The sequence below is a fragment of the Chrysochloris asiatica genome, unplaced genomic scaffold, assembly GCF_000296735.1.
Source record: "Chrysochloris asiatica unplaced genomic scaffold, ChrAsi1.0 scaffold00044, whole genome shotgun sequence".
Lineage (NCBI taxonomy): Eukaryota > Metazoa > Chordata > Mammalia > Afrosoricida > Chrysochloridae > Chrysochloris > Chrysochloris asiatica.
The window spans coordinates 20,590,811-20,613,680 of record NW_006408562.1 but is presented as its reverse complement, the minus strand read 5'-3'; the positions used below and the strand labels follow the sequence as shown (position 1 = coordinate 20,613,680).

At 39.2% G+C, this 22,870-nt stretch overlaps 1 protein-coding gene across 3 annotated transcripts in view; it reads right to left on the bottom strand.

Moving 5' to 3' along the window:
• AGFG1 (ArfGAP with FG repeats 1) overlaps positions 1-22,870 on the bottom strand; it is a 115,799-nt gene that overhangs the window by 90,876 nt on the left and 2,053 nt on the right. For all 3 annotated transcript variants that reach the window (XM_006861907.1, XM_006861909.1, XM_006861908.1), the window contains exon 2: positions 1,017-1,110. In XM_006861907.1, the coding sequence (XP_006861969.1) occupies positions 1,017-1,110 (94 nt within the window). The remainder of the gene's footprint in view (positions 1-1,016; positions 1,111-22,870) is intronic.

The following is a 22,870-nucleotide window of genomic DNA, read 5'->3' as shown; positions in this document are numbered from 1 at the left end:
CAATCCATCTCGCTAGGGGTCTTCCTCTTTTTCTCTGACCCTCCACTGTACCAAACATGATATCCTTCTCCAGCAACTGGTCCCTCCTGACAATATGGCCGAAGTATGAGAGACAAAGTTTGGCCATCCTGGCCTCCAAGGAGCACTCTGGCTGGATATACAAATCCTAAATTTAACAACGAATGTAGAGGAAGGAAGGCACAAACCTCCAATGAAAGTTGCTCACACAAGAGCTTAGTGGAAGTATAATATGCTACCACAAGGCTAATTTGCGCTCTCTCTGGGTTGATTTTTGGGTTTTAACTTTTAAAGTAAAGATCACAACTACTCCATTACCTAGATATTCTCCCAAAACGTCTTCTACATTCAAACTGATGAATTTTAAATTCATGTTTCACCATGCTAAGCTAAAAAGTAAGCAAAATCATAGCCATCAAGTCAATTAGGACTCAGCAAGCATATGGCACAAAGCAGAACTGACCCATATGGCTTCCAGGGCTGTAAATCTTTATGAAAGAAGACACCCACATCTTTCTCTTGTCAGCTGGTGGGTTCAAACTACCAACCTTTTGGTTGGCAGTCAACTGTTTTAACCACTGAGCCACCAGTGACAGAGGTGGTTGATGTGCCTTTATGTCCATTCCAACTCATTAGCAACCCTGTGTAGGGTTTCCAAGACTATAAAATATTCATGGGAACAGAAAGCCTCATATTGCTCTCTTCCTTAGAGAAGTTGGTAGATTTGAGCTGTCGACCTTGCAGTAAGCTGCTCTATCAGTAACCCACTGAGCCATGGGGGGTTTACTCAGCCACCAAAGGAATTGGGCATTAATTCCAAATACATGCTTAAAAACCATGTACTAATATTAAATAAGTGCATTCTTAACTATCTAGAATACAGAATACAAAAGCAACTTGTTTTAACAGTGAAATTCACCATTCTAACCAAACAACTTATTAAATCTTATTAAAATGACTGCTACATAAAAAAAGTTGAAAACTGTAAAAACACTTACTTCATTCCCATGTTTTTGCAGGAATTCAATTTCCTGTTGTGTGAATGTTGTCATGGAGATGGATTTCACCCTGTGTGGTGGATTTAACCCTCGCCTTAAAAAAAAAAAAAAAAAAGTTTAAAAATTTACTATAATATATCATAACTCTTAAAATTATACAGCTAATAATTCAAAGCATTTTTAATTTGCATGTTTGTATTTGAAAAGTGATTTTCATTCCACAGACTAAAAGAAAAATGACTTAAAATATTAATCCTCACAATAAATAAGGTAAGTCTTTATTAGCACACAAATTCTCACTAAAAATACACTTGAAAATAAGTTCAATCAACTACCTAGATAGAAACCCAGGGTAGCAAGTTATAACAGTTAAGACTTTCCTAGGAGCAACTGATGGATTTGAACCCTAAACCTTGAGGTAACTAAGTAATTACTTAAGAGCATTTTCCTGTCTTCTAGGAAAGAGACCATATGGCTTAAGTTTTGAGCTATATGACCATTCTTAACAAAGCAATAGCACCTTTAAAGTATGTTTGAGGCTAATACAGAAAGCTGAAAATTAACCCAAAGAAATTTGAAGTAAGTTACCAATAAAGTCCTATCTCTCCATTAATTCAAGTAAGGGAGTTATAATAAGTATTTTCACTCTCTCAGGAGGCAAAAGAAATGGTTAAGGAAATTAAGAAACTCCTTCAGAAACATTATTAAATTCCAAGGTCCCGCTAACGCCTTTTTGATATGCATGGGCTTCAAAGGATTTGCTCTCCAAGTTTCTTGGTGAAGCTTTTATCAAGCGCATGATGAGGGCACAATCTTTGGGAAGAAAGTGAAATTATAATCAAACAAGTTTACACTCACTTGTATTTCATATTTTAAGGAAGAAAAAGATTCGTTTATATTCTGTTGTTTTGTTTTGCTGTTAAACAATTTCAATAATTTTTCCTTCTATTGTTTTGTGTTGCTTCACTTAAATTTTAATTTGCTCATTAATTTTCACCTTCTAGTTCTTGGTAAATGGAAAATGTGCAAATAAAAATTCAGCAAGAGAGTTGAAAGAAAACAAATCAATTCTATCCTAGTAAAACTTTCAAACTAAAAGTCTTAAAGAATACTTTTAAAATTCCAAAAGTGAAATTTTAAGAGAAAGTTGCTATCATTTAAAGCACAACACACTGTTCTCCAAATCAATTGTCCAAAGTAAACGACATCGAATTATGAGAATGAAACTAAAAAAGTCCCCCTTTTCTGGAAAGTATATTAGATTGTGATTTGTACTTAAAGCCTATGTTGTCCAAAGCAACAGAAGAAGAAATAAATTTAGGACTGTTCTCTCAAATGCCTCTTCTCTCTCCTGAATCTCTTTGCACTTTTGCCCAGTCCCTCCCTCTTCTCCTAGTTCTGGCCAAGTCTTTCCCTTTCCTCCACCTCCTAGTATCTATTTTACTTTCATGTAAAACGTAAAGGAACAGCTGTTTAATGATGAAATGTCAAACACTGGTACAAGGATATATTGTAGAAATAAAATTTTGGAGTAAAGAATTCTATCCCTTTATATGAGGGGGCTTCAGAAAATTCAGGGAAAAACAGAATTAGAAAATAAATTTTTCATGAACATTTTTAAGTCCCCTCGTACTTCTCAAATTATTCCATGAAAAAGAGATACCAATTCATAAAGACAACTGTGACTTTTTGGGTTACATTATACAGATGCAGCCTCATGAAGTTACAAAGTATAACTTATTCACTGCTGCACCTCCAGGCCCTACCATATCACAGCATCTCTTCTGCACAAGGAAGGCATTCATATTAAACAAGCGGACAAAATTTGGATTTATGAAACAAAAACACTATAATGGAAACATAACCAGACTAGGAGAGGATATTTCCCCCATTTTCCAAAAGTCCTTATCATAGTATTTCTTCATATGGATTCTCAGAACGCTTAAAATAGGGTTTGGGTTATAAAACTTGGAAACACAATTTTTTAAGATAACATTTATTATATAAATTGTATTATTGTTTTTGTTAAGTGCTGTTGGGTTGGCATGACTCACAGTGACCCTGTAAATGGTTTCCGAGGAGCGGCTGGTGAGTTTGAACAGCCAACCTTGTGGTTCAAACTGACCTTGCAATCCAATGCATTATCCTGCAGCGTAACACCAGGATTAACTCCAAGGAAATTCCACCTGTTCCTGATAGTTCCTCTACTCTAACTGCTCTGTGTTCCATTTGTTGTTGTTGTTAAGTGCTGTCAAGTCGGTTTCGACCCATAGCGACCCTGAATAGGGTTTCTGAGGGTGTAAATCTTTATGGGAGCAGATCACCTCATCTTTCTCCCGCGGAGCAGCTGGTAGTTTCAAACTGCTGACCTTCCGGTTCGCAGACCGATTCGTAACCACTACGCTACCATTTATTCAGCCATTAATTACATTCTCAATGCAAAGAAACACAAGGCTCTTTCTTTCTTTCTTTTCAACTTTGAGCCTCCAAGAGCTTTCAAAATGGATGTTACAGTTTATAAAAGAGTTTAATGAAAAATTTTAAACTATTAAGTAGGAAGAAAACTGAAGTCAGCCATGAAAATAGCTGGTCTCATAAACCAAAGTGAGCCACTGACACCTAGTTGATTACAACTCATATAAACCTTGCTCCTCAAAGTCTCCATGAATGTAGAACTTTGCAGCAGCAGACATCTTTCTCCTACGTTTGAAATGATGACCTTGCAGTTTAACATCTGCCTGTTCAACCCACTGCACAATGGGACTTCTTTCATACACTGATGGTTGGATTAATTCCTGGTATGCCAAGAATCTTACTCACTACATTTGAGAATCTTTTCTCAATTATATCCAAAGTATTATGTTATATTCAAAATTATATGCAAAAGGAATGTGAAGAGAAAGTGGTAAAAATGAAGGTTAAAAGGTAAAGAGACCATCTCCTTGTACAGCCTGGCCAAACTGAAGCAAAGCATTTGACCTTGATCCTGAAAGCACCATGCCTCAGAAGGAAAACAAAATGAATAAAACAGTCAAAAACTGAATAAAGTTCTGACCCTGTAGCTCTGCCTATCTGAATTAGGTAAAGTCACTTAACTTCTGCCCAACAAAAATACTTCATCCGTCATCTTCTCTATAACGGGGATGCTGTGAGGAGAAATGACTATAACTCAAAACAACCCCATTCCTGTCAAAGCATTTCCAACTCATAGTGACCATGTTGTTGTTGCTGCTGTTGGTAGGTACCTTCCAGTTGGTGCCAACTCACAGCGGTCCTATGACCAGCATGAGCAAACACTGCCTGGTCCTACGCCATCCTCACAATTGTTTATTTGAGCCCATTGCTGCTGCCACCGTCAATTCCTCTCATTGGAGTCGTCCTCTTTTCCAGGGACCCTCCACTGTACCAAGCATGATGTCTTTTTCTAGGGAGTGGTTCCTCCTGATAAACCATCAAAAGTACGAAGATGAAGTCTCCCCATCCTCACTTCCAAGGAATACTCTGGCTGCACTTCTTCCAGCAGATTTGTTTGTTCTTCTGGCAGACCATGGCTCTTTCAATATTCTTTTCCAACACCGTGATTCAAATGAGTCAATTCTTCTATGGTCTTCCTTATTCACTGTCCAACCTTTACATGAATGTCGTAACTGACAGTATCTTGGCCTGGGTTGGGTATACCTTAGTTCTCAAACTGATATGCTTGCTCTTGAACACTCTAAAGAGATTTTTTGCAACAGATTTGCATATATATATGTAAAATCTTTTTATTCTTGACCACTACTTCCACGAGAGTTGATTGTATACATCATGATTGGCAAAGAAAAGAAGAAAAGTGTCATCGAAAAAGAGGAAGACCCCAAACAAGATGGACTGACACGGTGGCTGGGACAATGGGATCACTCTGACAACCACTGTTGAGAATGGAACAGTGCTGGGCAGTGTTTTGTTCCCATTGGTTGTTGTTGAGACAAATAGAAAGAATGACATCTACACGGAGGAAATGGGACAACTGCTGTTGCAGGGAGGGGGACTGCAATCACTGAGATGAAACCAAGTGGAGGATTAGTTGAGTGTAAAACTGATGATGCTGTCTGTAACCTTCACTCAACTCACAATAAAAGTATTTAAGAAAACAAAACAGAAGTTATAAATAAATATTTTAGATCTAAAAAAAATGCGAAAGTGTCACTGGATGGACTCAAGAACAGAACAAAATGACAGAAGAATCAGGAAACTAAAATACATTGCTGTTATGAAGTGCCATAGAGTTGGTTCTGATTCATAGTGAGACTGTCTAGGGTTTCTGCGGCCATAAATCCTTGTGAGAGTGCAAAGCCTCATCTTCCTCCGACGGAGCGGCTGGTGGGCTCAAACCACTGACCTTGTTTGTGGTCCCCAGTCCTGTGTTTATCCTACAGAGTCACCATACTCCCAAAATGTTGTTGTTGGGGGGGGGGGGGGGGGAAGGGGAAGATGATAACATAAAAATTGAAAACTTACCAAATTTTTAAGACAAGATATAAAACTAAAATTGCAAGAACCCCAATAAACCCAAACATGTAAAACCAAAGAAATCCATACCTTGACATATAATTAAACTGCTAAAAACGAAAGCAAGGATGCAGACCTTGAATCTCAGATACTGCTGGTAGGACTACAAACAGTACAACCACTATGCAAAATTTTCCGTTTTTAAAATAACACTAATCATATATTTGTCATTTCACCAATCAATCCTACTCCTATATATTTACTCAAATGAAATGAAAATCTACTGCATCCCAAACCAGCACATAAATCTTTAAGGCAGCTCTAGTAAAAAACTGGAAACCATTCAAGTATTCCTCAAATGGGGAAGGAGAAATAAACTAGCAAAGGAAGAATTACTGAAATATACAACAAGTAACTCATATACATCTTAAAGGTACTCTTGTTGTTAAGTGCCATGGCAACCCTATACAAGGTTTCCAAGGAGCAGGACCTTAGAGTTCACAGTCCAGTATTTATCCTACAACACCACACCAGGACTCTTTAAAGTTATCATGCTGTGTGACAGTAAATCTAAAAAGGTCAAACTGTATGATTCAATTTACATGACATTCTGGGGAAAAGGAAAACTAGTATTGGAAAGCAGATCAATGGTACAATCTACAACTAATCACAGGACCAGGCAAGGATCAACTCCAAGGGAACCAACAAGGTGTTACCGGATGTTCAAGAAGAATTTGGTAGATAATGCAAAGGTTCCATACTCTGATTAGGTGGTGACTATATAAGGAGCTCTGGTAGCGTAGTGGTTATGAATCGGGCTGTGAACCGCAAGGTCAGCAGTTCTAAACTACCAGCTGCTCCACGGGAGAAAGATGAGGTTTTCTGCTTCCTTAAAGATTTACAGCATTAGAAACCCTGTTCAGGGTCGCTATGGGTAGGAACCGACTCAACGGCACTTAACAACAACAACATACAAGTCTATACAAACATTAAAATTCATAAAGCTAACTTTTTTAGTATACAGTTTATACACCAAAAAAAGTTAATTTTAATGTATGTTACCTCACAAAAGAAAAAACTACAGTCCCAATCCCATGTTACCATCTATAGTAGCCTCAAACATATTTACATTAATTAAAATAAATTTCTCATTAGCAGGTCATTCTCCACAAGTTTCAACATTTAAAGTAAAGTAATCTTTAATGGACAAAATGGAAACATAAACACTCAAGCGTAAACAGTTGCTACTGTTAATTATGAAGTAGATTCACATGTTGTTGTTTTTTTTAAGACTCAAGTTACCTTTCTTGTGTTTTTGTGTTTTTTTTTCAGCTAAGCCTAACTTAACTTTCATGTGAACCCACTGTTTATAAAATTTACCAGAATGACATTAGTCATAACTATTAAATGGAAGTTGGGCGAGTAAACATCATTTTAACAGTACTAAGATGAAGTACCACCCATTCCAGATCCTAAAATACACATCTGAAAGCTCCAGTTTATTAAAGGAAAAAATAAAAACTAGATGCAATGACTCATTTAGTACAGCAGCATTTAGACTTTGAAAGCAAGCTTGCCAGTTAATTGGTTTCAAGACATTTCAAAGTCATGTACTGTGGAGCTGAGCCCAAGATGGTTTTGCAGCCTAATGAAGTCATCATCAGATCTCCAGGAGTTTTCATCTGAACTACCACCACCACCCAGGTATGACCATGACCAGATGGTGTGACTCACCCCATATGTCCATCAGTATGCTGCTCGTAAGGATGCCTAAAACAAGTTCTGTAAATAGCCAAATAACCAATCTGTCTGTGCTGGATGAAGAAGTAAGAAAGCTTACTTATTAGTTTTATTAACTGTCTCTCCCCTGCTGGGGTAAAAGCTGGTTGACATAGTTTAATACGCTACGGAGATTTATGTGGTTGCTAACAATGTTGGCAAAAAGTAATAAAGCTAATTTGACATACATATTGATCTCAATACTAGTTTGTTAGTAAAAACATCTCATATAAATGATGTTTTACATTGTTTAGACGTAGTATAGATTAAAATTTAGAACAGATGAACGATGCCTTCATAGATTATCAAGATTCTACAGGCTGACCTGGCCAAGAAACTTTATATATTAGATCATCCAAAACATTCAATCAATGACAATATTAAAATAAAAAAACAGGGAAAAAAGTTTGTTCATGAAACACAATTTAACCGCAACTGTTATTTTTAGAAAGGTAGAAATATTATATTGTAAGTTCCTTACAACAACTTAGGGCAAAACATCTAAAAAACAATATTTAAATAACTTAAACCCAGTGAAGGCATTTCAGTTGATAAACAAAACCCTCCTGAAGCCCCACTGAGATGACAGCCATCAAAGGAACGAATGGTTTAACCCTCAAAGAGCAAGTTAGAAAATTCCAAACCAAAGAACCAAACAAATGCACAGCTGAAGGTTACTCTGCTAAAAACACAAATTATATGAGACTCTACGTATTCAATGCGGGAAAAAGATGAAACTTTCTGCTCCCATAAGGATTTACAGCCTTGGAAACCTGAACAAGGGTTGCTATGAATCAGAATCTCATACTGGTTGGTGGGTTTGAACTGTCAACCTTATGGTTAGCAGTCCAATGCTTATCCTACAGGGTTCCTATGAGTCAGAATCAAACCAATGGCATGCAACAAGCAATGCCTTAAAAATTAAAGGGTAAAGCATTTTCACTTTAGTAAACATAACCTAGCAATTTAAAAATGACAGCAGAACACCTGTTCAGTCCTATGTTGTTGCCATTGTGTGCCACTGATTCGTTTTCAACTCACAGTAAACCTGTGTAAGGTTTCCAAGGAGCAACTGGTAGGTTTGAACCGCCAATCCTGCAGTTAGCAGATCAATGCTTATCCTAGAGTGCAGCACCAGGACTCCATAACTTCCAATTCACCTTCAATCAAGAGGCTAATGATGATGTGAGACCCAGAAACGAGAAAGCCCAAAACAGGTGAGGGGTGATGGGAATTCCTAGACGATAACAGAGAGCAGATCTGTTGCTGTATACCGTGAGTCAGTTCTGACTCAGACAGTGGCTGCTAGGTTTGAACTACCCTTGTGGTTAGCAGTCCTTAACCTAGAGCATAGCACAACAGGCTTCAATATTTTCAGGACAGAGGACTTAAGCCTCGATGTGTCTGCTTGTGCACTGTGGTGCTGTAAAATAAGCACTAGACTACTAACCACCAAGGCGGCTCAAACCTACCAGCAGCTCCTTGGAAATCCTACAGGGTTGCTAAGAGTCGGAAACAACTTATCACACTTAACAACACTTTTCTCTTGCAAGAAAAATTTTAATTATATTAAAAGTATACATTTGCCCAAATTGAACCCACTGCTGTCTAGCTGATTTCAACTCAAGCTACAAGAGAATATAACTTTTCCAAAAGGTTTCCTAAACTACAAATCTTTACAGAAGCAAACTGCTTCATCTGTCTTCTGTGGAGCGGCTGGTGGGTCCGAACCACTGATCTTTTAGTGAGCCAACGCTTAATCTACTGTACCACTAGGGCTCCGAAAGTAAATATTAATATCACAAAAATAGAAAAAAATAAAACTGGTCTTACTCTTCAAATTTAAATTAACTTGATAAATAAATAATGCTTTCTTTTATTTGTGAAAAGACTTTACAAGAAAGCATGAAATAATGACACGTTTCCTTCCATATAAAATAGCACCTACTGAACATCCTGATTCCAAGTCAGAATCACCAAGATCGCATTGAGTAACAAAGAGAAAATTAAGGAAGTTTTCCCATCTTTCTTACATAATTAGATTTACCAATTTTCATACTTCTTTCAGAGACCCTTGCAAAATTTAACTAAAATAATAAAATGAGAGGATAAGAATCTAATTAAAAAGAAAAGTCTTCCTTTCAAAATGTTTCCTTGTAACTTCCATGCCATGGTCTCATAGCTCCCTCTCCCTAAAGTCACAGAAAACAGCTGCTGCCTCTTCCACATTATCCAGACAGCAACTGTGGCTGTAACTTCCCCATTCCCAAGTCTCTTCTTTAAGTGAGTAACGTTTCTGGTATCTTCAAATCTTCCTCTCATGCACAGTTACACCTCTCTTTAAGTTGTTGTGAGGTGCCATCCTATGGATTCTGTCAGTGATTCTATGTACAACAAAACTAAACACTGATCCATTGGTCCTGCACACCTTCACAATTGTTCTGCTAGAAGCCCATTGTTACAGTCACTATCTTCATCCAATTGGCTGAGGGTCTTTTCTCTAACCCTCTACCAAGCATGTCCTGATAATATTTCATATTAATTGGATCTTTAATCAATGCTGTAAGGAGCCCTGGTAGCATAGTGGGTTACGCCTTGAGCTGCTAACCTTAAGGTCAGCAGTTCGAGTTCACTAGGCACTCTGTGAGGAAAACGAAATTTTCTGCTCCCATAAAAATTTACAGCCTCAGAAGCCCCACACAGGGTCACTATGAGTAAGAACTGACTCCACAGCACACAACCACAACCATGATCAACACCATAGGAAAAAACCAGATGTAGTACTAGAAGCACTCAGTAGTCTATTCCAAGAAATTTGGAAGACAGTTAACCGGCTGATGGACTGGAAGAGATCCATTTTTGTGGCCCATTCAAAAGAAAAGGAGCCTTACAAAATACAGAGATTACCAAATATCGTTAACAGCACACACAAGTAAAATTTTGTTGGAGATAATTTTTAAAAGGTTGCAGTCATACATCAACAGCGAGCTGCCAGAAATTTAAACCAGATTCTGAAGAGGACACGGAATGAGGCCTATCATTGCTGATGCCTGATGGATCTTTGCTGAAAGCAGAGAACACCAGAAAGGTGTTTGCTTGTGCTTTACTGAGTACACAGAGGCAATTCAACTATGAGGACCATCACAAACTATGGATAATACTGCAAAGAATGGGAATTCCAGTACTAACTTAATTGTGCTCACTCAGAACCTCCACAAAGACCAGTGGTAAAACAAGGGCATAATGCATGGTTTAAATCAGAAAGGGTGTGTGTCAAGGTTGTACCCTTTACCATACATATTCAATCCATCTGCTAAGCAAATAATCCCAGCAGCTAGACAATGAATAAGGAAGATCTAAAAAAGAACCAATCCACTTGAGTTATGCTGCTGTGGGAAAATACTGACAGCACCATAGAGTGTAAGAAGAAAAAGCAACTCTGCCTTGGAAGAACTAAAGCTAGGATGGTGACACTTCCTCTCATGAACGTTACACATGTTATCAAGAGAAACTAGTCCCTAGAAAAGGACATACTACTTTGCAGAGGGTCAGTGAAAAAGAGGAAAAGCTCCAATGAGGTAAGATTGACACAGTGGCTTCAACAATGAGCTCAAACACAGCAAGGATTGTGAGGATGGCTCAGGACCAGGCACTTTCATTCTGTTGTGTATAGGATAACTCTACATCGAGTCAACTCAATGGCACCTATTAACAATCTATGCCCATGGAAGCAGCAGTCAGGGGATCAAAGGACTACACTGGACAAATCTGCTGCAGAAGACTTCTTTGAAGGGTTAAAAAGCAAAGATGTCACTTTGAAGAGTAAGGTGCACATGACCCAAGCCATAGTATTTTCAATTGCTTCATATGCGTGGCAAAAGCTAAATAATTAATTGTTAAATAGTGCCCTTGAGTCAGCTCAGACTCATAGCAACTCTATATAGGGTTTCCAAGAAGCAGCTAGTGAGTTTGAAAAGCAGACCTTATGGTTAGCAGTGCAGTGCTTATCCTACAGCACCATAAGACAGAAGAATTGATACTTCGTACTATGGTGCTAGAGAAAGAATACTGCACATATCATGGACTGACTGCCAAAATAACAAACATCTGTCTTGAAAGAAGTACAGCCAGAATGCTTCTTAGAAGTGAGGCTGGCGAGACTCTTAAAATAAGCTTCCAGGTCATTATGACCTCCATTTCTCTAAAAAAAAAAAAAAAACAACAACAAACATTATGGTATCAATCAAAAAGAGATGGTCTCATTCAGAAGTCTCTAAACAAAGTATGTTATAACTTAAAAAAATAACTGCATATCACCATATTTCAACCAATTCATATAAATTTCCCAGCTCAATTACCTCATATGCATGTAAAAGTTGGACAATGAATAAGGAAGACTGTAGAAGAATTGATGCATTAGAATTAAGGTGTTAGCAAAGAATACTGAATTGCCATGGACTGCCAGAAGAACAAACAAATTTGTCTTGGAAGAACTGCAGCCAGAGTGCTCCTTAGAAGTCAAGATGGCAGGACTTCATCTCTCATACTTTGGACATATTATCAGGAGGGACCAGTCCCTGGAGAAGAACATCATACTTGGAAATATGGAGGGTCAGAAAAAAAAGAGGAAGACCCCGAACATGATGGAGTGACACAGTGGCAGCAGCAATGGACTGAAACATAACAATTGTCAAGACAGAGCAAGACCAGGCATGTTTCCTTCTGTTGTGCATGGGGTCACCATGAGTCATAACCATGAGTCATAACCTAACAGTAACAACACTATAAAGTTAATACATTTCATTCTAATTGTATCTAATCAAGTGTCTTTGGAACAATAGCTCTCATCTGCAAGCTTCTAAAGAATGTGGAGCTTGATACTAATGAAAGTACTAAAAGTTATGAATGATTTACTTTTTTATATACAAATTGGAAGAATTCAAGACTATTCTAGACAATCATCACTTTGACTCTTTCAATTGAGAGATGGAAGAAAAATGGGAAAGACAATTACACCTAGTGTTGAATATCTCTATAGGAGCTTCTCAATAAAGTGAGCATCCACTACCTTTAGCCATTAGAGATGCAAATCAAAAGAAAGAGGTATCTTGTTACTGTAGTTAACGCTTTAGACTCAGTGACCCTATATAGCAGGGGTGGGGAACCTTTTTTCTGAGAAAATTTATAATCTCATCAAAGAGCCATACAAAATTATCAACTTGAAAATTAGCCTACTATATGCATAAGAACACCCACACTTGCAGATAATACCCACTTATCCTGGCTTCAGTGACTGGATGATCAGAGCTCAACCAGAAGTAAACAGAAGAGGAAAAAAAAAAAGTCTTCTCATATAATTTGATGAACTTGACTTACACATATGGAAGCAGTAGATCAAAAGAGGGAACAAGTCCTTACAGCAAGAATCATCCCCACCCCCTCCACACACAGAGTAGACAGGGATGGGCAACTTGGACATTGGCTACCCAAAATAGGGGGTGGGGGGCTACAAAGGCAAGAAGTGACTGGCTTACAAGCTTTCAAGAGGGAACCTAGATCGAGAGGGCCTGGAGGAAGGTAGAATCTCTGGTGAGTAGTATTCAATCTGACTAGGCGGAGCTGATGCAATGAAATACCTACGGGTCTCTTGTGATACAATAGTGAATAATTGTTATCAGGACTGTTTGTGAGGGTCGGAAATGTAAAGGTGGATGTTTTATAGCAAGGAGGGGAGTGATTAACTTTTCAGTCTAGGAGCGGAGGTCCCTAGTACCATCAAGGGAGAAGAGCAGAGAGCGGGACCCTACCCAGAGAAGCAGTGATGACTGAAATGGAGCCAGAGATGATGACGTGGAGCGATGGGGCAGCTGGAGACTTTAGATCCAGAGAGGGAGAGTGACTGTGTGCTGAAGACCTGGGGGGAACGATTGCATGGAGGGGACTGTAACCATGGCAATGAGACGATATATATGATAGAATGAATGTAAGACTGATGTTCTCCCATGTAAACTATCACATAATTCACAATAAAACATTTAAAAAAAATTAGCCTACTCCTCGGAAACCCTACACAGGGTCGCTATGGATCGGAACCGACTCGATGGTACTTAAACAATAACAACAGCAATATGATGACTGTGATGCTGTGGGTTAATGCGCCAGACTGCAAAGCCATTTGAACTGCAAAGACGGCGCTTCAAGCTCACCTGCACCTCCTTGAAAACCCTATACAGGATCACTATGGACCGGAACCGACTCAACAGTACTTCCAACAACAACGTGATGACGGTTAACCACCACTCACTCGTCTGGCAGTATGCCAGAGTGAGGTGGCTTATGTGTGTTGCTGTGATTCTGGAAGCTATGCCATGGGTATTTTAAATACAGCAGGGTCACCCATGGTGGACAGGTTTCAGATGAGCTTCCAGACAAAGACAGACTAGGAAAACAGACTAGGAAGGAGAGACAGACTACTTCTCAATATTTCATCAAATGACAAGTACTGCTGCACAAGACCTCTATAAAAGTGTGGAAGAGCAAAGATATCAGTTTGAGGACTAAGGTGCGCCTGACCCAAGGCATGGTATTTTCAATAACCTCATATGCATGCAAAAGTTGGGACAGTGAAGACTGTAGAAGAATTGATGTATTTGACTTAAGGTGTTGGAGGAAAATATTGAAAGTGCCATGGACTGCCAAAAGAAGCAACAGATCTGTGTTGGAAGAAGTGCAGCCAGAGTGCTCCTTGGAGGCCAGGAGGGTCAAACTTCGTCTCTCATACTACGGACATATTGTCAGGAGGGACCAGTCACCGGAGAAGGATATCATCATGTTTAGTAAAGTGGTAGACCCTCAACAAGATGGACTGGCACAGTGGAAGCCGCAATGGGTTCAGATGTACCAACAATAGTGAGGTTGGCCCAAAACCAGGTAGTCTTTCTTTCTGTTGAGCACAGGGCCACTACGAGTCAGTCCCGACTCAATGGAACCGAACAACAACAACAACTGGTGTGGCGCTGTAGGATCAGCACTGAACTGCGAACCACAAGGTCTGCAGTTCAAACCCATCAACTGCTCCTTGGAAACCCTATACAGGGTCACACTACGAGTCGGAACCAAAACGTTGACACTTAACAACGGTAACAAATATGATGGCTGGAGTCTTGATGTGGCCTTGTACGATAAGCACTAGACCACAAGGTCAGTTTGAACTGTACGTCAATGGTTCAAACCCACCAGTCACTCCTCAGAACCCTATATAAAGTTGCTATGAGTCAGAAGCTACTCAATGGCACTTAACAACGTGCTGGCTGGAACTGTGGTTGCCTTGGCAGGGCCAGACCAAATGATTTCACAGTCCTTATATGCAGCCAGAGTGCTCCTTGGAGGCCAGGATGGCCAAACTTTGTCTCTCATACTTCGTACCAGTCGCTGGAAAAGGATATCATGTTTGGTAAGGTAGAGGGTCAGAGAAAAAGAGGAAGACCCCCAACAAGATGGATTGGCCAAGTAGCAGCATCGATGGACTCCAGCGTGGCAACAATAGTGAGGCTGGCCCATGACCAGGCAGTGTTTCGTTCTGCAGTGCATCAGGTCACTATGGGTCGGTACCAACTCGATGGCACCTAACAACAACAACATATGGAGTCCTGGTGTGGTGCTGTAGAATAAGCACTGGACCTCAAGGGTGTTTGAACCGCAAGGTCAGCAGTTCAACTCACCAGCTGCCCCTCGGAAACCCTTTACAGGGTCCCTGTGTAAGTAGAAACCAACTCTACAGCACTTAACAACAATAACATATGATGCACAAGCCAGACGTTCCCTACCCCTGCTGTATAGGGTTTCCAAGTCTTCAATTCTTTGTGGGAGCAGAAAGTCTCAACTTTTCCCTATGGAGCAACTGGCAGGCTTAAACCACGAACCTTGTGTTTCGCAGTCCAGTGCTTATCATATGGAGCCCCCACGCTCCCCAGATACCATCTAACTCCAGCATTAATAGCAAAGTTCCAAAAAACATAAAACAATAAATGCTGGCAAAGGTATGAAGAGACTGGGATCCTCCTACCAGTGCTGGGGGGACTATAAAATGGCTCAGTCACTGCAGAAAACGGTATGGTGCTTTCTCAAAAAATTAGAACTAGAAATACCATATGACCCAGCAACCCCTCTACTTGGTATAGATCCTCAAGAATTAAGAGCTGTGATATGAATAGATACATGTATACCCATGTTCACTGGAGCACTAGTCACAATAACAAAAAGATGGAGATAGCCTAAATGCCCATCAATGGAAGAATGGTTAAACAAACTGTGGTACATACACACAATGAATACTATGCAATAATAAAGAAACTACAAAACACCTCACAGTATGGATGAACTTAGAGGACATTGTTGTTGCTAAGTGCCGTCAAGTCAGTTCCAACTCATAATGATCCTGTATAGGGTTTTCGAGGAGCAGCAGGTGAGCTTGAACCACCGACCCTGTGATTCAAACCAACTTTGCAGTCCAGCCCATTAATCCACAGCGCCCCACCAGGACTCCTAGACATTATGCTGAGTGAAAATAGTTGATCACAAAAGGACAAATATTACATGAGACCATTGTTATAAAAAGTTAAAATTTTCTTGCTACAGGGTAGGTGGGAAGTAAGGGGGGGGGGGAATAAAGTGAATAGAGGTAAATATTGTTAATTGAAGGTACATGGTGTGGATTACAATCATTGTAATTACACGAAGTGTATCATTTGTTGAATGTAGGACTGATGATCTGTTCTGTAAACCTTCACTCAATTCACAGTTAAAAAAAAAAAAAAAGAATGTAAACATCATGCATGGTACACAGAAATTATTAAAACACCAGTCTACAGGATTTACTTATTTACAATTTGTTTTCATTTGTAATTCAACTCATTAGTAATATATACAATTTTAATATACATTTAATCCAGTTAAATTATTTAACCACTAGTTTGAAAATGACAAAGAGCCAGAGTTTCTGTTTACAATTACATGATGCCAAAAGTCATGAGCAAATGAAAAAGAACACACAAACTTAACAGGAAAACAATGTCACCATATTGTGTAGTATGCTAGAAAGTTTTCTCAGTAAGAGAGGCTCACTTTATGAAGCAAGAGCTTCTCTTCATCAATTTATTGAATATTAAATGTTTCTCCTTACCTAAACAACAAAAATCGAACAGATAATGCCTACTGTCACCACTCATATGTCAGTTTGTCACACTGTGGTGGCTGCCATGTTGCTGTGACTCTGGAAGCTAATGCCATCAGAATTTCAAACACTCACCGGGTCATCCATGAAAGACAGGTTTCAGAGGAGCATCAAGACTAAGATAAACTAAGAGTGAGTGCCTCCAGTGCTACATCAGTTTGTTGAAAGATTTCAATTTGCAGTCCATAAATTACCAGAGCCTTGTTCTTTGCCAATGCTCTCAATACGCTTTGGACATCTTCTTTCAGTATCATTGTTTCTTGATCATATGCTACCTCTTGATATGGTTAAACACCGGCCACATCTTTTTGGTAGAGTGACTCTGTGTATTCCTTCCCTCTTCTTTTGATGCTTTCTGCATCACTCAACATTTTGCCCATAGAATCCTCAGTATTGCAAACTGAGGCTTGAATTTTTTCTTCAATTCCCTCACCTTGTGAAATGTTCTAACTCCAAGTCTTTGCACAGTTCATTATAATATTTGACTGTGTCTTCGCAAGCTGTCCTTTGACATTTTCTATTCAGTTATTTTACCTTCTCAATTTTTCCATTTGTCTTAACATCTCTACATTGGAGAGCAAGTTTCAGAGTCTCTTCTGACATTCATTTTGGTCTTTTCCATCTTTCTTGTCTTCTTAGTGACCTTTTGCTTTCTTCCTGTATGATGTTCTTGATGTCATCCCACAACTCTGCTCGTCTTCGGTCTTTAGTGTCTAATGCATCAATTCTGTTCTTGAGATGATCTCTAAATTCAGGTAGGATATGTTCAAGGTCATATTTTGGCTCCTGTGGACTTGTTTTCTATTTTCTTCAGCTTCAGCTTCAATTTGCATATGCAATTGATGGTCTGTTCCACAGGCTGCCCCTGGCCGCCTTTTGGCTGGTGATATGAAGCTTTTCCACCTTCTCTTTCCACAGATGTAGTCAATTTGATTTGTGTGTCAAATTTCCATCTGGTGAGGTCCATGTGTATTGTTGTCTTTTATGCTATTTAAAAAAGGTATTTGCAATGAAGAAGTCATTGTTCTTGCAAAATTCTATCATGTGATCTCCAGCATCATTTCTATCACCAAGACTGTATTTCCCAACTAATGATCATTCCTCTTTGTTTCCAATCTTTGTATTCCAATCACCAGTAATGATCAATACATCTTGATTGCATGTTTGATCAATATCAGCCTCAAGAAGTTGGAAGAATTCTTCAATTTCATCCTCACTGGCTTTAGTGGTTGGTGCATAAATTTGAACAACAGATGTATTAACTGGTCTTTCTATTAGGCAATGGTCATTACCCTATCACAGTCAGTATTATACTTCAAGACAGATCTTAAGTTGCTTTTTGATGATGAATGCGACGCCACTTTTCCTCCATTTGTCATTCCTGGCATAGCCAACCTTGTGGTTATCAGATTCAAAATGGTCAATGCCTGTCCATTTCAGCTCACTAATGCCTAGGATTATCAATGTTTATGCATTCTATTTCAGTTTTGACAATTTTCAATTTTCCTAGACTAATAACTACACACCAGCTGCTCCTCAGAAATCCTATACAGGGTCACTATGGGTGGGAACCGACTCGACGACGGCACTTTACAACAATAACAATACTTCATACATCACATGTTTCAATTATTAATGGATCTTTACAGTTGTTTCTCTTCATTTTGAGTTAGAATACCAAAAGAGAAGAACAAACTTTGCATTTCTCAAGCTGGAAAAACTGAAGAAAAAATCCAAGGCTGAGGTTGGCCAGGACCGGGCAGTGCTTCGTTCTGCTGTGCATCAGGTGGCTATGAGTCGGTACCGACTCCATGGCAGCTAACAGTAACAACAAAAGAGTTGTAATAATGAAAGATTCTAAGGAGCTCTGGTAGTGTAGTGCTTACAAGTTGGGCTGTTAACCTCAAGGTCAGCAGTTTGAAACTAACAGCTGTTTCACGGGAGAAAGAGGCTTTCTGCTCCCATAAAGATTTATAGCCTCGGAAACCCTATGGGGGGTCGCTCTGAATAGGAACTGGCACACCACCACCACCAAGAATAAAGAGGATGCATCTAAGAAAATTGACTGAATACAGTCACTGTATCAAAAAAGACTGATCTGATTGGTGTTCAACAATTTCAGGAGGTAGCACATGTTCAAGAACTGATGATATTGAAGGAAGACGTCTAAACTGCACTGAAGGCACTGGTAAAACAAATCAAGGCTCCAGGAATGGACTGAACACCATCTGAAATGCTTTCACAAGCACATGCAATGCTGGAAGGGCTCATTTGTCTCTGCCAAGAAATTTGAAAGACTGGAACAGATCCATAAATGTGATCATTCCAAGGAAAGGTGATGCAACAGAATGGGGAAAATATCAAACATCAACATAAAGAGTCCTGGTGACACCATGCATTAAGCACTGGACTGTTAAATGAAAGGTTAGCAGTTCGAACCCACCAGCAACTCCATAAGAGGAAGATGAAACTGTCTACTTCAGTAAAGATTTACAGCTTTGTAAACCTGATGGAGCAGTTCTGCTTTCTGTATCACTAATATCGCAGGAAAACAAAATTTTGCTGAAGGTAATTTACAAATGGCTGCAGCAGTACATAAAGAGGGAACTGTTAGAAATTCAAGTCAGATTCAGTAAAGGGCTTGGAACACGGGATACCACTGCTGACGTCCAGAAAGATGTTTGCTTATGTGGATCATTACAAAATAATGGACCTTGTAAAGAATGGGAATTCCAGAACACTTATTTGTGCTCATGTAGAACCTGTACATAGACCAAGAGGCAGTCATTCTAACAGAACAAAGGCATACCTAAAGGTTTACAATCAACAAGGATGTGCACCATATTATATGCCAAGCAAATAATCCAAGAAACTGGACTATCTGATGAAGAAAGGGGCATCAGGATTGAAGGAAGGCTCATTAACAACCTGTGATATGTAGATGACACAACCTTGCTTGCTGGAAGCAAAGAGGACTTGAGGCACTTACTCATGCCACAGTCTTCAGTGCCGACTACAATTCAACATAAAGAAAAAACAATCCCAATCCTCCCCCTCGTAAGGAAACCAATAAACAATTATCAGGATACACAGAGAGAAGACTGAAGTTGCCAAGCATTTCCTTTTACTTGGATTCACAATCAACACCCATGGAAGCAGCAGTCAAGAAATCAAAGGACATACTGTATTTGGCAAGACTACTGCAAAATTGACTAAGATGCGCCTGACCCAAGTCACGGTATTTTCACTCACCTCATAGGCATACAAAGTTAAACAATAGGGAGAGTAAGTAAGAACTGCTACCCTTGAATGTTGGTGTTGATGAAGAATACTGACTAGACCATGAATAGCCAGTACAAGGAAATCGATCTTGGAAGATGCCCCATTACAGGAGGTACCATGTACTTTGGACATGCTATCAAAAGGCACCAGTATATAAAATGTAGCACCAAAAAGAAACTGAAAAAAAGAAAGAGGTGCCTACCATGACTTTATGAAGTCCTAAATATCATCAAGTCAAGCATCAGAAGTCTGTTTCATTAACAATCCACCCTAACACTAAATGATACTTGTATATAAATAAATGGCTATTTTCATCTGCCCAACTCTGAATAATAATTTTAAACCATTTAAAATTCATGCTATAATAAATTACCAGATTAGAATTAAAATACACATAAAACTAACAGAGCATTAAGTTACTATTTGGCCCATTTATCCACTGAGAAACTCCCAATTTAAGTGCACTTTTCACATAAAAGACCTAGCACTAAGTGTGGCAAAGTGTTTTTCAAAATGTTATTTTTTATTTCATGTAAACACTCAACTGAAAATTTTAGGAATCATTTATTTTAGAATAGGACAACCATTTTTGCTATATAATACTAATGTTTACAATCTCTACAATATAAATAATTTGTTCTAAAACTTGTCTTTAAATCAATGAAAGTTTTTTAACATGAAGGCAATTTTTTATTGTTGGGTGGCATGTCCATTCACAACTCTAAGTACTTCTATAGCTAAATCCGAAACAAACCAATCTGTTAGAATATGCCCATCATGCGCGTGGGGGGGGAGGGGGGGGAGAGAAAAAAAAAAGTCATTTTACTGAGAAATCTAAAGTCTACTTTAAAATTTCACAATCTAAATTCTATTATCTCTCCTAGACAGCCATGAGGGTAAACAAAACAAACAGGAAAGGATAGATGAACTCCAAGCCTAGTAAGACTAACAGTACGACGCTGGCTCCACTCTGTGAAGACAGTGCTAAATGAAAGACACAAGATTTGTGACCACCCTAAAATGTAGACTCCATTCACTGTGTATCAGCAGTCTGACTGTGCACAGCAAGGTTCCTAAAGGCAGCGTGTAGGCCTCATTCATATTTGCGTTTGCACAGCTTAGCCCTGTCACCAGAGTGTGTGTTCAATTAAATGCACAATGAAAGTGTTATCCAATCCTCATAACAACCCAAAATGCCACAAAGAAGGAAACTAAGGCTGACAAGATGAATCCAGGCCAACCTGGGCATCTGCACAAACTGACCTGAATTCAGACTTGTCCTAAATCACAAAGTTGGTAGCAGTGTCAACATCTGACTTCCAATTCATATTCTTTCCATTATATCATGTCATATAAACAGTAAATACGTAATTATCACTAACTATAATTATTACATTCTTACTAAATTCTTGTCCTGCATTATAGCCTTCTAATGAAAAAATACTCAGATACTGTTTTCCTATCTGCATTTCCGCAGTAAACAGTTGATGGCTGCCATTCCAGCATCCGTTCTGCCTTCTCAGATTTCTGATTTGGGAATGCTCCTTAGGGATGTGAATGGTTGCTGGTTCAAATCCACCCAGAGGTGCCTTGAAAGAAAGGCCTGGTTAACTGATTGCAAAAAGCCAAATCTGGAAAACCCTATGTCATGCAGTTCAACTCTGCAACACATGAGGTAGTCGTGACTTGGAACTGACTCCTGGTTTGGCTTCATTTCCTTCATTTGTCCCAATGAAGTCAGGGTAGATAGAACATGTGTCCATTCAGGGCACTCAGTGACTGGCTCAGGGTGGCCATGTGACCTAATTTAACCCCATCACAGTGAACTGCATTGGGACAGTAATATAATGAATGTAGTTTGTAGCTCCAAAAGGCAGGGCAGCCATCTACTGATGAGGAAAAATGAGGGAAATCGAGGCAACATCATTAAGCCACTGGCTAAAGGCATACTGAAAGCCAGTCACTAAATTCCCTTATTTTTTAAACCAATGTGAATCAGGTTTTGAGTTACATCGAAGAATCTGAGCTGACAGAACTCTATTAGGACATTTCTCATTTCAATGGTTTTGAATACTGCTCCCCACACTTGGACTGTCCTTCTCCTCCTTGCTAGTAAGGCCTCTCCTTTACTGGACACCTACCACACACCACGGAGTCCTGGAATGGCACTGCAGAATAATGTGCTGGACTGCAAGGTCAGTTTGAACACCAAGGTCAGTGGTTCAAACACACCAGATGCTCCTTGGGCACCCCACACAAGGTCACTGTGAGTCAGAACTGACTTAGCAACAACAACAATCATACACCAGGCAATGTGTCAGATGTTTAACATATCTAATACTAAAAGCAAACCTATGTCTCCACTTTGCAGATGTGAAAACTCAAGTTCAAAGGTATTGAGGGCCCTTATCAATGCCACCCAGTTAGGAAGTGAGGTAGAGACTCAAAGCCAGGCCAGGCGTGCCTAGTTCTTTCCACCGCATTAAGCCTCCTGTCATACAGAACTTGTCCTTAATGGTGTTTACTCAAGCATCAACATTTCTGTGAAGCTGTCCCTCAAGCTTCTCCCAACCCCCTCCCCCTACCACATATATATCCCATGAACAGTTCTATCACAGACAGGAAATACTAAGGGGGCTTCAAAATGTTCGCTGACAAATTCCATTATATTTTCATTCCATTTTTCTACCAACTTTTTGAAGCGCCTGTTACTACAACTTTTTCATACCTGACTAAATTTTTTTTTTCATTTTAGACTAGAAGATCCTGGTAAACTCCAGAGACTGTCACTGTGTATGACACTGACCAGGAAAGCAGTAAATATTTGTAGAATAACAACGAAACACAGAAATGAAGACCTATCTTACTGATTAATCCTATCACAATAAACAATTACCACTACATCCAAGTAGCCTTTTATACAGAATATTTGTGACACGTGGGATCTAGGAAGAACTTTGCAAAGATGTCCATGATATTACACACAGGCTGCAGTAACAGTAAACACTGTCCTTGTGTACTGAAAACAGGACACACAGTAAATGCCAGAAATTCACAACAGGAACTATAT